The sequence below is a fragment of the Miniopterus natalensis genome, chromosome 13, assembly GCF_054644295.1.
Source record: "Miniopterus natalensis isolate mMinNat1 chromosome 13, mMinNat1.hap1, whole genome shotgun sequence".
In the NCBI taxonomy this organism is placed as follows: domain Eukaryota; kingdom Metazoa; phylum Chordata; class Mammalia; order Chiroptera; family Miniopteridae; genus Miniopterus; species Miniopterus natalensis.
The window spans coordinates 48,264,075-48,279,363 of record NC_142093.1 but is presented as its reverse complement, the minus strand read 5'-3'; the positions used below and the strand labels follow the sequence as shown (position 1 = coordinate 48,279,363).

Genomic DNA, 15,289 nt, shown 5'->3' with positions numbered 1-15,289 from the left:
TAAGTGCATTTATGGTGTTCCCCCAACACGCCAGGCTGGCTCCCTCCCTGGGCCTCTGCACTACCTGTTCCTTCTGCCCGGAATGTTTTTCCTTTGACTCCCTCACTTTCTTCAAGTCTTGATCAAGTGACACCTTCTCAAAGAGGTCTTCCCGGACCACACCACTTAAAATTGCTATCCACCCTTCTTCCCTACCCACATTCCATCCTGACCTTTCTGATTTTCCTTACTCTCCTTTTAATGTTTTCCAAAGCACTGGCCATATTCTGTTTTACCATATAAATTACTTACATTTGGTTTATTTATTGTCTGTCTCCCCTCACTAGAATATAAGCTTGAGGAGAGCAGGTATCTGGGGTTGTTTTGTTCACTGACATACCCTAAGCATTCAAAACAGTGCATGGTGCATAGTACGTTCTCAAGTTTTATTGAATGAATGACTGCAGATCAAGGTTGAATTTATGTTTCTCTGAGTTAAATTAATGAGCTACTTTAAATAGCCAAAATTAAAAGTTAGCCCTAGTACAACTCTAGAGCAACACTAAAATTACTTGCACATAGAAACTATTAGGCATAGAAGTCAAACATCAACTGAAGTCTTAGGGCTAAAGATTTCACTAACCAAAAAACCCGAAGAATAAAAAAAGGCCAGGTTTAGAGAAGTGTTTTCTACTTTTTTCCACACTTTTTCTTATAATTGTTAAAGCATCAAGAATCTTAATTTTCACAGACATCATAGAAGTTTAGAGCTGGAATGGAACTTTAGAAATCATCTTAGCATGGGACTTCTAGCAATGATACGATGCAATCATTTTATAGCTGGGGAAACTGAGGCCCAGAGTGGGAATGTAATATGCACAGTCAGGAAGTGGTGGGGGTAGAACTCTACTTGGGTCTTAAAATTTCATGTCCAGAGTTTCTGTTTCTTTTTTTCGTTCACTTTTTCTTTTCAGCTTATCACCCAAATGTATTTTATTTTATACTAATTCAAGTTAAACATCGGAACTCAAATTGTTAATAAATGACCATAACAAGGGCCAGAGGAGGATTTTTCTATTCACTTAAGTGTTAGTGAGATGCAATCACTTAAAACCCACTAAGGATTTCTGGCTTCCACAGCCCCCCAGCTTCCTTGACGAACTGGTACATGCTCTTGTACGGGTCACAGGCAAGCTGAACACGTCTCTGTATTCTGAAGGCTCATGCAGTAACACTGCAGCAAACTGCCTTTTCGATGCCTTCCCTGGCATTTTTTCTTAATGATAACCCTAATCATTGGGATCCCTAAATCATAAGGAAGACATTCTTGTCATTTTTCTTTAATCATTTAAATGGAAATAAGCCACAGGACTATCTGGAATAAGGCCATCTCTTATTTGCACTGCAAGAGTGGAAAGAGTGGAGACTCTGGACGGTAGATGCGAATGACTCTTCAGCCTTGTTAGAAGCAGCCTGCAGGAGGCAGGGCAGGGGAACCAGGCGGCCAGGGGCCTTCAGGGGAAGGCGGAGAAGCCCTGGCTATCGCCTGGTAACCACCGCAGGCTGGCCACTCTGCAGGCTGGCCACTCTGAGGGAGCAGCTCTTCTCCTTAATGGGCAGCATGAAGTCAAGTCCCTTCTAAGAGCAGCTGCACAGCTCTCACCTTTCCAGGAAGCTTTCTGTGGTCGAGACACAAAAGAAGACCCCAGGGGAGGGCTCTGGATACTTTAGGTCGGTGGTTCTCTCCCATGGCCTCCTGGCAGAGTGCAGAAGCAGGACCCACCCTGTTTATTACCATTCCTAAGGTTTCAATTCTTTTTATACTAACGCTTTAAAATGAGTAAATTCTAACTCCACTTCGTATCTCTTCGCAGCCCATTATACATTCTTAAGTGGGAAAGAAGGTGGTGATACTGTAGTTGGGATACAAAGCGGTAAAATGCTACTCTAAGGGAACTGGTGGTAATCTCAACTCTGTTTAACTTCTCTCCTTCTATAGTGAAAGATTTAATTTCCTGCTTTGTCCTAAATTCATTTTTCTGTTTCTTTTTATCATGCCTATATGTCATCTATTTTGAATTTGAATGGCTTCCCACAGATGGCAACCTGAAACAGAAGTGTTCCAGGGGGTAATACTCTCAACTTGGAGTCTGAAGACCTTTTTTCATATCTGGATTGTGTGACTTAACTAATGCTCTCAAATCTCTCCTCTTTAATATGGGGAAACAACAAAAAATTATTATAAGGAATTGATTCAACAAGAAAGGCTACATAAAATGGTATATTATGCAAATGATGTGTGTTCAACATACTTGGATCTGTGAAGGTTTTAATTAGCTCTTCCATCGCCAGCATCCAAGAAACAGCAAGATGGCAGTTTTGCAAAAACACCCAGTTTCCCGATTTCATAGCGTCTTTGATCATCCTTTCAGCGATGGGCCCTTGTCCTTGCCCCAGTGAAATTGACTGCAGCCTGAGTTGAACAACAACAATGCTGTTTTTTAAGCAATGAAATTATTAAGACATTGAAATACAGTAGACTCTTGCCTAGAATAAGCACACATTTAAAATCCTCATTCTGACCCTAGCCAGTTTGTCTCAGTGGCCTCGGCCCTTGGACTGGAGGGTCTCGGGTTCGATTCGGTCAAGGGCACATTCCTGCATTGCAGGCTTGATCTGGGAGGCAGCCAATCGATGTTTCTCTCTCTCCCCCTTCCACTCTCTCTGAAAAGCAATGGGAAAAATATCCTCAGGTGAGGATTTTAAAAAAAATTATAAATGCTCATTCTGATAGATGTACAAGTATGTGTTTTTAAAAAAATACAACACTTTTACTATAACACATATAGAAAAGTGCAAAGAACAAATATACAGCTCTACGAATTATCACAAATGAACATCTGTGGTTGAGAAGAAAACTTTGCCAACACCCCAGAGACATCTCTCCTGTGCCCCTTTCCATTCCATCATTTCCCTTCCTTCTTCCCAAAGGCAAGCGCTATCCTGACTTCCAACCTGATAGGTCAATTTTTAAAAGCTTAAAAAAAGAATCGAAGGCTACCATATCTATGGAAAAAGTACACAAATCATTAATGCAGGGCTTAATGAATTCTCCCAAGGTGAATATACACATGTACCGCCACTGAGGGCAAAATAGAGGCCATCACCATCACCCTCCCAGTGAGGAGCCTTCTTCACTCTCAAAGGCAATTTTGAATTCTAACACTATAGGTCAGTCTTGCCTGTTTTTGAATTTTATAAGTGGAGTCATATAGTTCATTTATTTTTATTTGGTCTATTTCAATCAACATTTTTTTTTTTTAGGTTAATTCATGTTATTGTGTGTCACTGTGTTCATTCATTTTTATTACAATTTATTTATCCATTCCGCTCTTGATGGTCATTTGGATTGTTTATGGTTCTTGGCTATTACATACAATGCTTCAACAAACACTCTTGTACATGTCTTTGGGTACACGTGTGTGTTCTATTTTGTTGTGTATATTCCTAGGAGTGGAACTGCTGGTTGGACAGAGTTTGTGTATGTTTAAATTTTTTATAATATCAAACTGTTTTCCAAAGGGAGGCCACCATTCCACACTTCTCCCAGCAGCAGATGAGAGCACTCGTCTCGCCATGTCCTTGCTTACACCTCATTAATGTGTAGTGGTATCTCACTGAGGTTTTAAATTGTTTTCCATGAATGCATGTTGAATTTCAACAAATACTTTTTCTGCATCTTTTGAAATAGTTTTCTTACTTACTTAAAGGGGTTTTCTCCTTTAACCTTTGAATGTGGTGAATTACATTAATTTATTTTCAAAATTTTAACCATCCTTGCATTGCTAGAATAAACCCAGCACTATGGGAGGGTTTATTTTATTTTATTGTTGACTCTATTACAGATGTTATGCAGGAATTCATGCTCCACAGGGGGAACAAAGAGGGAAAATTTTATCAAGGAGATGCTCATAGGAGTTGTTAAAACTGCACAATGTGACCTTACCGTTCTGAATACCCGCTGTCCCGGGCAAACCTCTGAAATGCGCCCATGGGATCTGAGCCCGTGCTTAAGATAAATATCAGGGGAGTGTTGCATGACATGTCTTGATATAGAGTAGGCAGGTCCATAGGTGGTGTCTCTATAAAGCGTTTTCCAAGATTTTCTATTACAAAGTCTGTAAGAGCGAAAACCACCTGAAAGATGAAAAGAAAAACATTTAAAAAAATGAGTTGGTTGAGTATCCTTCATAATTTTACCCTGTTTCCCCTTCAGCTTCTCAGAGGTTGGTGCCCTGCCCTTTGAACTCATTTTTTCTTGATCAGGTATATTTCTCCTATGGATCAATTTGGTGAAACTGGACACGGCGCAACTGCTGACAGCCGTGGTTGTCCTGACTTCACTGAGCAGGATGAACTATTGGAGGGGAGGAAAGCGCCCCATCGTTCCGTCTATCTATAACCCTGCTGTTGCCCCAGCCTGCCTCCGTTGGTTCTCTCCCTCCTGCATTCTCCTGGACTGTTCTGTCAGTCCTTCCACTGTCTCTCTGCATTACTGATCTCTCCCTCTCTCCGGCATCTCCCTACCATCTCCTGTTCTCAAAACCCAAACGAGAGCCTTCCCTTGACTGTAGTCCCCTCCCAGCTGCTATCTCATTTCACTGCTCTTCATTCACAAGCCAGCTTCTCAGAAGAACTGACTGCATACATCGTCTCACCACCTTTCTCTCTTTCACTCATCAGCGTCTTCTGGCCTCTCTTGGGGGCCAGCCTCAGGCCTGATGATCGCGCCCCTGCCTGGCCATTTCCTACACCAGTGTGTTTCCTTCGCTGCTCTCGCCCTCGCCGATGTGCCCCTTTTCTGCCCTTGCAGACCATGTCTCTCCGTAGCCCATATGGAGCCTTTGTTTGAGACAGAAAGAGGTGTCCCCTTTCAAGATACTTGTGCCAGAAAACTGTCATGGTAAGTATACAAAGCTAACCTACCATATCTACGATGTGAATGGCTGCCTTAAAGGTGGTGCAGGGCACATCCTTCACAGCTGTAGGCAGCGGCCGGGCTTTAATGTTAACCCTCCATTGGGTGTTGGCAGCACCCTGTCCAAGCAAGTCTTACCATGTTTTTGTTGTTGTTTGGGTGGGGAGAAGGTGGGACATCCCAACCCGGTTCAGGGCTAAGGGTTTGGATGGCACCCCAATGTGGCCACACTGGGAAAATATGTTCACAGGCTTGCCCACTTCAGTGAGGCTGTATTGTGGTGCTGACTGTAAGGTAGCAAGGTCCAGAAGGGACAGGCCCTGAGACAGGGCCGAGGGTCTGGAACTTTGTTCTAGCTGTGTCACTGTGTGATTAAGTATAATTCCAGCATTAACTTCTTTATTATTTTTATTTAAAATGTTTTCAATGATATGAGCTATTTGCTTTTTACTTTGACAAAAAAAGTGCTCATAGAGTTTACAGCAAATGAGAACAGGGTGAAGCACCAGTAGCTTGTTCCTTGGGGCTACTATGTAAATATAAAAGTGGTAATACACTCATGAAATGCTTTTGAATTTAAACAGAGAAATCTAGGTTTCCAATGGCTTTATTAATGAAAGATCACAAACTATTTGGTTACATGTGCAATTTCTCATGTGTATGAACTGATTTTCTCTACGAAATGTTTTAAATATGTAGAAAATAAGTTTGCATAAAACACACACTTGGTTAGGCTCTACTCTACATAATGTATACCCAGCAATACATATATCCAAGAATATGGTCAAGTACATAGAATACAGAAAGGAGATGCATGGGGTAAAGCAATAGAGCCCAGGTCTCCTGTGGAATTAGCACGCAGTTTCCTGTCTTTGGATTTGCCATAGTGCTATTTGTCTCTCCAGTGGTCCATAAAGCTCATGATTCCCAGGTGGAGGAAGAGGCAATAACGGGTGAATGTGTCTGCACACCAGCCCATGAATGTGTGTCTCACCACCATGGCTAGCAGATAAATCTAATCTATTCATGGATCATAACTAGATGGTGAGCTTTAGTGAAAGTTATAGTCTTTTAGTTAAAAAAATAACTTACCTTTTCTTCTTTACAACATTTAATAAGGATTAGTTTATGGAAAGAGCTTAAATTTGAAAGCCACGAATCCTGGCTTGTGGCCTCGACTTCCTCTGTCGTGAATTCCATTTCTTCCTTCATTTTGGTATATGCTTCCAATTCTTGTGGGTTAATGTAAGTCTCAAAAGATCCTGGAAACATAATTTAAAAAGATGCCTTAATTAGAGTTGTTTTGACTTTGAAATTAAGTAAATATATTTGGTAATTTAAGAAATCTCCATATTTACTATCAAAGTTTTCTATAAATGTAAATATACTAATCTCCCCCTCCTCAGCCTAATTAAAGAGCAAAGAATTTAAAACTGGATCAGAAAAAATTCAACAGAAAACCACAGAAGTAAGTCCAAACAGATCAGGGTTTCCTAGCCTTATCTCTACTGACATTTTGGGCCAAGTGGTTAGTTATTGTGGAGGGTTATTTTGAGCCTTGTAGAATGTTTAGCCACATCTCTGATCTCTAGCTACTAGATGTCAACTAAAAATGCCCTCAGACATTGCCTAATATCCCTTGGGGGACAAAATCTTCGCCGGTTGAGAGCCTCTGAAATAGATCAATAACCATAGTAAATATAATTGCATTAAAACTTGTTTGTTAAAAAAGAGACTATCACACTGTTTAAAGCAACTAAATCCCACTAAAGATACACCAAAACCATGACAATGATACAAGAGTTGAAAATGAAGAGTGTAGAATATAGAGGGGGGACACTAACCGAGAGGAATCTGATGCAATAATGTTAACATTAAAAAATATATTTTAAAACAAAAAAGCACTTTTTAGAATAAAGAGGAATATTATTTAATAAAAAAGGAACAATTTACTGGGAAGATGATAACCCTAAACCCATTTATACTTAACAGCATGGTTTCACAAAATACAATGGGGAAAATTCCAGAATCACAAAGAGGAATTGTTAATCACCGTGGCATATCTTAATCTATCTCTCTTAGAAACGGACAGATCAAGTATAAAAAACATTAATAAAATAAACACAATAAGTCTTGATAGACCTTGAGGACATTATGCTATGTGAAATAAGTCAGCCAGAGATAGACAAATACCCTAAGATCTCACTTACATATGGAATCCAAAAAACCCCAAACCAAAATAACCACCCCCGCCTCCCAAGCTCACAGATACAGAAAGCAGATTGGTAGCTGGCAGAGGAGGGGGTGCATGAGTGGGCAAAATGGGTCAAGGGAGTCAAAAGGTACAAACTTCCAGTTATAAAATAAATAAGTCCTGGGGATATGATGTACAGAATGGTGACTATGGCTAATTATATTGTATTGCATATTTTAAAGTTGTTAAAAGAGTAAATCTCAAAAGTTCTCATCGCACAAAAAAATTCTGTAGCTATGCATTGTGATAGATGTTAGCTAAACTTATAGAGTCTTGCACCCAAGAAATGTCGCATATGGAACAGTTTCCAAAAAGTCTAAATAATTTCCAAAAAATCAGTGTTATGCAGATTCTGAATATAATTTCTATAATATAATTCAATTAATAAAAAGATTATCCCCAAATAACTTAAATGCTTTTGAATTTAAAAGTGTACTTTTAGAATGGAAAAGGCTGCATGTTAAAAGTTGTGGGGAAAATTAATATAGAACGTTATAATCAGAGCAGTCATTACCTCTGGGGAAAAGGGTAGGCGTCCTGTGAAGGAGCATCAGGGGATCCTGGGAGGCTGGGACTGTTCAAGCTCTTTATTTTTGGGTAGTGGCTCATAAGTATAGTCAGTTTTTGAGAATTAATCCAGTTGTACAATGTTGATTTTGTGCATTTTTCTACATACATGTATGTTATCCTTCAATAAAAAAGGTTTCAAAAAAACTATAGGATGTAGCTAAAGCAATACTTAGCAGTAAATGTATATACCCCTAAAATAGGTATGTTGGGTTAACAGATGTTGGTCATACTCTGTTAACCCTGATTGTGAAAGGGGGGGAGGGCACCTAATAGGAATAGGACCATAGTTTAATGATTGTTCACCTTACTAACTATAGATAAGAAGTTTTCCTGCAGATCCTGGGAAACTTGAGGATGTACCACAAGAAGAAAAACAGAGCTGTAAAAAGATGAGACACCTTGGGGCCTAGATGGGTCCATTGCTCAGAAAAGAAAATGCATTTTGAGAACAGACAAAGGACAGGATGTGCTTTGATTTGGTTGCTGTGCCTGAACTCCTCTCCAGGAGTTTATCTCAGGAATGCAAACCATTCACAGGTCCTAGGGCCTGGTGGAACTGAGTTTTAACACCAATGAAAATAACCTTGTTGTCAGATTTCAAGACCTTGGAAGGAGAGACAAGGACCACAGACCCTGCAGCCATCCTCCCCTTCTCCCCCCCATGTAGCCCTATATAACCAGCCAGGGAAGGGCAGAGCAGGTCTTATGTGGACAAATCCCACTGCTCTCCCATTTGCCGGCAATAATGGAGTGAATGCTCATATTTGGTTCAACCTTGTCTCTGCTTCACAGTCAGCCCAGACCCATCGTGTCCAGTTTTAGGTATAACAGTGAACATGAAATATTGAAAATTCATGGGATAAGCACTGAAACTCAAAACTTGGGAAAATGAGAAATCCATAATTTCTTAGCAATGAAGAAATTTCCTAGTGAAAATACTGATATTGCAGAAAAGGTTAAAGGAGACATTAAAGTTAGGATTGATGAGCCTGTTTACAACCCCCTTTTGCCATATTACCTAAACGTATGGAAATAGGATATAACAATAGATATCGTGTAAGTCTCTTGAAAACTGGAAATGATTCTTCTAAGTCACAGCACGCGAACCACATGGGAGTAAGCAGCCAGGGAACATCAGGCTTCGGTGGGCGTTCCTATGATAAGACAGAAAGAAAATGAGTAGTAATTCACAAAGACAATCACAAAACATGCTTTCACCTCGTTTAAGTGAAAAATTAAGCTCTAATAGCATGTTAAACACAACCATTTACCTAAGACAAGTAATACGAAATGAAGAAATAGAAATGCTGTAGACCTTCCCATAGAAGTACAGTTGCCGAAAGCCTTCAGGTTGACATTGCAGAAGGCAGCTGATCTGGTGAAGGCTTAACATTAAACCTGTTAAGTAGTTCCAGCCCGTTCTCCAACACTCCACACTAGTCTCTCCCCACCCCCAAGTATTCTTATTGTTAATGATCCCCCCCTCCCCCCGGAGATCTAGCCTCCAAATCAGATTTCCAGAAGTTCTCACCTCTAGGAGATGGGGAAATCTGAGTAGAAGACCAGTACCAGTAGCAAAACAAGTGGTGATCTTCCTCTAGCTGGGCTGAGTGTATGTGTAAGCATTTCATATATTCCTAGAAATTTCTGGGAAAAGTATTATGCCATCTGGTAGTATTCCATGAAGCACTTCCATGTGAGTAAACAGTTTTACAAGAGACAGAAACAGCTATGATTGTAGACTGAAACTAATTCTTTGAAAATGTCATGAATATTTTCCTGAGGTTCTATACTATATTTTAAAACAGCTTTATTGAGACACAATTCACACACTCTTGCCATTCACTCATTTAGAGCACATATTTTAGTAAATTCACAGATACCTGCAACCATCACCACCGTCAATTTTAGACCATTTTAGCTATTACTCTCCTGTCTGCCCATGCCCCTTAGCCCTAAATAGCTACTAAACTGATCTCTGTCTGTAAAGATTTGTCTATTCTGGACACTTCATATAAATCAAATTTTATAATATGTGACCTTTTGCGACTCACTTCTTTCACTGAGCTTAATGCTTTCAAGGTTTATTCATGTTTCAAGGTTGTGGTATGTATTAGCACTTCATTCTTCTTTATAATTAAATAATATTCCATTGTATGGATATGGCTCATTTCATTTATCCACTCATCAGTTGATAGACATTTGGCTTGTTTCTACCTTTGGACTATTATGAATAATACTGCTATGAATATTCATGTCCAAGTTTTTGTGTGGACATATGTTTTCGATTTGGTATATACCTAAGAGTGGAATTGCGGAGTCATATGATACTTCTATGTTTAATTACAGTGGTACCTCGGTTTTCGAATGTAATCCGTTTTAGAAGAACGTTTGAGTGCTAAAACGTTCCAAAACCGAAGACCGAGGGATCAACAGCTGACAGGTAGGCCTCAGGATCTTGCCCTTAGTGGAAGCTGTGTGGCATGTTCGACTTCCGAGGCATGTTCGAAAACCGAAGCATTTACTTCTGGGTTTATGGCGTTCGTAAACCGAAATGTTCGTCAACGAAGACGTTCGAAAACTGAGGCACCACTGTATTTGAGGAGCTGCCAGATTGTATGCCAAAGAAGCTGCCCCATTTTTGCTCTCATCAGCAGTTTACGAGGGTTCTAGTTTCCCCACTTCTTCACCAACAATTGTTATTATCTGTCTTTTTTTATTATAGCCATTCTGGTGGGTGTGAGTCGTATCTCCTTGTGGTTTTGATTTACATTTCCTTGATGAATAACAGCGTCGAGCATCTTTTCACCTGCTTAGTTCGGTATATCTTTCTTGGAGAAATATCTCCTCAGGTCCTTTGTCTATTGTCTTTTTATTGTGGAGTTGTAAGAATTCTTTATATAGTCTAGATATAAATCCTTTATCAGATATGATTTGCAAGTGTTTTGTCCCATTCTGTGAGTTGTCCTTTCATTTTCTTGATAGTGTCATCTGAAGCAAGTACATGTTTATTTCTGATGAAGTCCAATTTATTTTTTCTTTTGTTGCTCATGCTTTTGGTAGGACATCTAAGGATCCATTGTGAAATACGTGATTATGAAAATTTACTCCTGTTTTCTATTAAGAGTTTTAGGTTTTATATTTAGATATTTGGTCTATTTTAAGTTAAATATGGTGTGAGGTAAGGATCCAATTTCACTCATTTGCATGCGGTTATACAGCTGTCCCAGCACTATTGAGAAGACTTCTTTTCCCAATAAATTTTCTTGGCACCCTTGTTAAAGACTAGTTGACCACAATCATATGGTTTTATTTCTCACATTTGATTGCATTTATCTACATATCTATCTTTATGCTAGCTACACCGTCTTGATTACTGCTGCTTTGTAGTAAGCTTTGGGATCAGGATCCTTTGCAATTCCACATGAATTTCAGAATAAGCTTGTCAATTTCTATAGAGAAGTCAGCTGGGGTTCTGACAAGGATTGTATTGAATTTGTACATCAGTTTGGGGAACATGCCATCCTAACAATTATAAGTATCCAATCCATGAATGTGGGATATTTCTCTCCATTTATTTAGGTCCTCTAATGTCTCTGAACATGTTTTGTAGTTTTCAGAGTATGAGTTTGAACTTCCTTTGTTAAATATATATTTAAATATTTTATTCTTTCTGATGCCACTGCAAGTGGAATTTTTTTCTTAATTTCATTTTCATCTTGTTCATTGCACGTGTGCAGAAGAAATACAAATTAATTTTGTCTATTGATTTTGTACCTGCAATCTTGCTGAACTTGTTTATTAATTCTAATGGCTTTTAAAATAGGTTCCTCAGTGTTTTCTATATACAAAATCATGCCATCTGCAAATAGAGATAGTTTTCATTCTTTTCCAACCTGGATGCCTTTTATTTCATTTTCTCATCTGCTTGACCTGAGGAGGATCTCCAGTACAATGTTGAAAAGAAGTGGTTGGAGCAGACGTCCCCTCTTGTTTCTGATCTTAGAGGGAAAGCATCCTGGCTTTCCCCATTAAGAATGTTAGCTGTGGGTTTTTGTACACACCTTTTATCTAGTTGAGGAAATTCTCTTCTATTTCTAGTTTGTTGAGTGTTTTTCTGATGAAAGGATGTTGGGTTTTGTCAAACGCTTTTTCTGTGTCTATTAAGATGATCACGTGGTTTTTCTTTTTAATTCTATTGATTTATTGACCTATTGAGATGGAGCACTTATGATAAAAATGGAAAATACAAGTGTTAAGATACTAGTAACTAAATAAGTAAAGTAACTAGATAAAAGATATCTCCACACAGTTCCAAAAAAATCAGTCAAGAATCATTAATATTTCCTTGTGGTGGAGGAAAAGAAAGGTTAATTTAAAAAAAACGTTTGAGGAGTTTCTGAAGGTGATTTCTGGTTAACTTTAAGTTTTGACTTTGATAATATTTAAATTTCTTTTTAATTCATATTTTAAATTTCTTTTTGAAATATGTTGTTCATTAGAAGTATCAGGTGGTACTGGAATAGACGTGGGCTTTGGACGCTTAGACACAGGTTTGAATCAGACTTGGCCATGCATCAGTTATATGACTGTGGAAAGTTCTTCAAGCTCTCTAAGTCCTGGGAAAACTATACACAAGGCCGTGAACACGAGTGCTGTGAGGAAGAAGGCTGGGCTCGGTGACCAATAATAGTCAGCAGTGGAGTGAAGTGGGCAAGAGGGCAAGCTCTACAGACTGCAAGGGTTCAAATCCTGGTTCCAAACCCTATTAACTATAGATATGTGATCATGACAAGTTATTAATCTCTGTGCTTAATTATCTGCACACTAGAGAGAAAACTAGGAACTCACTTAAGAAGAATACTGAGAGTAATAAATGAGTCGATCTGCTTCCACAGCTAGCCCTTTGTTAAGTACTAACTGTGATTATGAAGTTAAGAACTCATTAATAGAATATGTATGCATGCAAGATGGGTGGGGGTTGGGGAGGCAGGATCATCTGGTGGAAAGGTCTTGCCTGGGATTTTCCTGGGAGCACAGGGCACTGGGTGTCAAATAAAAGCATAACGTCCAACTTCCCTGGGATACACTGATGCTCAAATACTGGCAAAGCGGTGCAGGTATCATGTCTGCAGGGACCAAGGACGGAGCTCAACAGTGGCAGAACAGAGCCAAGAGTTTAGATGAAGCTAGATGGATTTATAGGCAGGAGTTGGGGAGACTATGGCTTAATTTGGGGGCCACCGGGTTTATAGTATGTGGTGAGTCAGTCCAGCTTAAGTGGCCAGGGTAAGTGAGATAAAAGGATGAATATGAAGAAGGAAAACTGTAGCAGAAGGAAACTGTAACACGTGTTACAGTGTTAGAGAAGGAAACAATCAAGTTACTACACCCATACTTTATACTGAAAGATGACCCAAGGAGGAAATAGGGGATCATGATTTCACAAACAGTATTGCCAAATCTGTGAGTTATAACTTTTATTAAATTTTAAGTCTTCAGCCCTGGCCAGTGTGGCTCAGTGGTTAGAACGTTGGCATGCGCACCAGTGGCTCATGGGTTCAATTCCAGGTCAAGGGCATGTATCTTGGTTGCAGCTCCAATCCCTACCTCCGGTAGGGGCATGTTAGGGAGGCAACCAATGGACGTGTCTCTCTCACATTGATGTGTCTCTCTCACATCAATGTTTCTCTCTCTCTTCCCCTTCCCCCTCCTTTCTACTCTCTTTGAAAAAAAAAAATCAGTGGAAGATATCCCCCTTCCTCAGGTGAATATTAAAAAAAAATTTTTTTAACCCTTCATATTTGTAAGATGGTCAACTTTTTAAACCATTCACATCCTCTAGCTCACTGGTTACTCCCAACATCCCTTTTGTGTGGGTGAGGCCATTGCTGCACAAAGGGGATGTCGCATCACCCAGAGACAGAGCTAAGCTAGAGCCTGGGCCTCCACACCCCCAGTGCCCCCACCCTGGGACACACAGCCAAATGTATAACCTTGGTAGGTGCTTGTGAGCTCTGTCTAGATAACATTTACAATCTAAACTTGAAACAGGTACCTTTTCTAATCCTGCAGAACCTCGGAGAAAGAAATTCCACTCGGCATCAGTTAAGCTTCCTTGCTGACGCATGATCTCAACACAGAGCATAAAGCTGTAGATGAGTTTATGTTGTTCAAAGAGTCCTCTCGAAACATTGATGTACGCAGTCAGGAGGGTTTGCTCCAGGAGTATGGCCATGCGCTGCTCTAAATCATCTGCCTTCTCAGAAGTTTCTATTGTTGTATTGAACAGCTGTGGGAGAGAGAACTCTGTCAGTCTCCGATTTCATTCAACTTCTGTGGAGGGAAAACATATCTCTGATCCTCGCCTCCCTCCCCCCATATTCAGTGAACAAATAGCAGCACAGGATTGGATACTGTTCTATGAAAAAGCCCGGAATTCATCCCACACTGATACGTGATACTTATTTTCTGCATTCCCCCCTCTCCCCATTTTCCAGAAATGTACCAATGCCAAACTCCTGACATCTTGAAGGCATCATCTTGATAAGAGACAGAAAACACAGAAAAATGCAGGTGAGCCGGCAGAACCAGTCTTTTCACACCCTCAACTCAGACTTGATCATTCGTTTGGGGTGAGAGATGGAAGGGCAAGGTAAAGTCATGTGCTTTTCTTGGCGCCGCCCCAAGATAATTCTCAAGGTGTGGAAAGAATGTGCTAGAATTTTCTTTGAAATTTAAGAGGACCCAGTTTTAAAGGGGACTTCCTTCCTACGTATTTCTTACCTGGAAGTTTGAGAGCAAGCCTCCTGCCCTGGAGGTGCCCCACATTACAAGGACACTGGGAGGCAGCAGAGGGGGCGCCATCGAGGGCTTAGGCATGAGAGGGCCATTTCCTGGAACCTACAAGTAGCATGTGAGGAAGAGCTAAAAATCCCCAGGAGCCCCAAGCTGGGTAAGGAAGCTTGAGCAGAGCCTGAAACATGGGCTTGTGTGGAAGTCACGGGGAAGGGGGACCTTGCAGCAGAGGCTGGGAGAGTCTCACGAGGGACTAGAGGGGGCTTCAGTCTCAAAAGATACGCAGCACAAGAGGCAAAGGTGCGAGGTGAGGCAGGGCACTTACACCATGTTGCCCTGGGCGGTGGGCCTCTGGGTGGTGGGCCTCTCTCTCCTGCTGGAGTCTGGTTGAAGCCTCACCCACCCGCCTTCCCTTATGACGCTGAGGACCAAACAATACTTCATTAGTGTTTCATGAAGAGTCTGTTTCCATCCCTCCATTAAAAAGCTGTTGAGCCCGGCCGGGCGTGGCTCAGCAGTTGAGCGTTGACCTAGGATCCAGGCGATCAGGGTTTGATTCCCGGTCAGGGCACATGCCCAGGTTGCTGGTTCAATCCCCAGTCGGGGGCGTGCAGGAGGCAGCCAATCAATGACTCTCTCATCATTGATGTTTCTATCTCTCTACCCCTCTCCCTTCCTCTCTCTGAAATCAATAAAGATATATATATATT

General features: G+C 40.5%; 1 protein-coding gene across 1 annotated transcript in view; it reads right to left on the bottom strand.

Moving 5' to 3' along the window:
* Window positions 1-15,289, bottom strand: part of DNAH6 (dynein axonemal heavy chain 6) — a 174,706-nt gene that overhangs the window by 23,910 nt on the left and 135,507 nt on the right. Inside the window, exons 61-65 of the mRNA XM_016202528.2 lie at window positions 13,840-14,073; window positions 8,800-8,935; window positions 6,050-6,219; window positions 3,986-4,176; window positions 2,292-2,452 (exon numbers count right to left, since the gene is read on the bottom strand). Of these exons, the coding sequence (XP_016058014.2) occupies window positions 2,292-2,452; window positions 3,986-4,176; window positions 6,050-6,219; window positions 8,800-8,935; window positions 13,840-14,073 (892 nt within the window). The remainder of the gene's footprint in view (window positions 1-2,291; window positions 2,453-3,985; window positions 4,177-6,049; window positions 6,220-8,799; window positions 8,936-13,839; window positions 14,074-15,289) is intronic.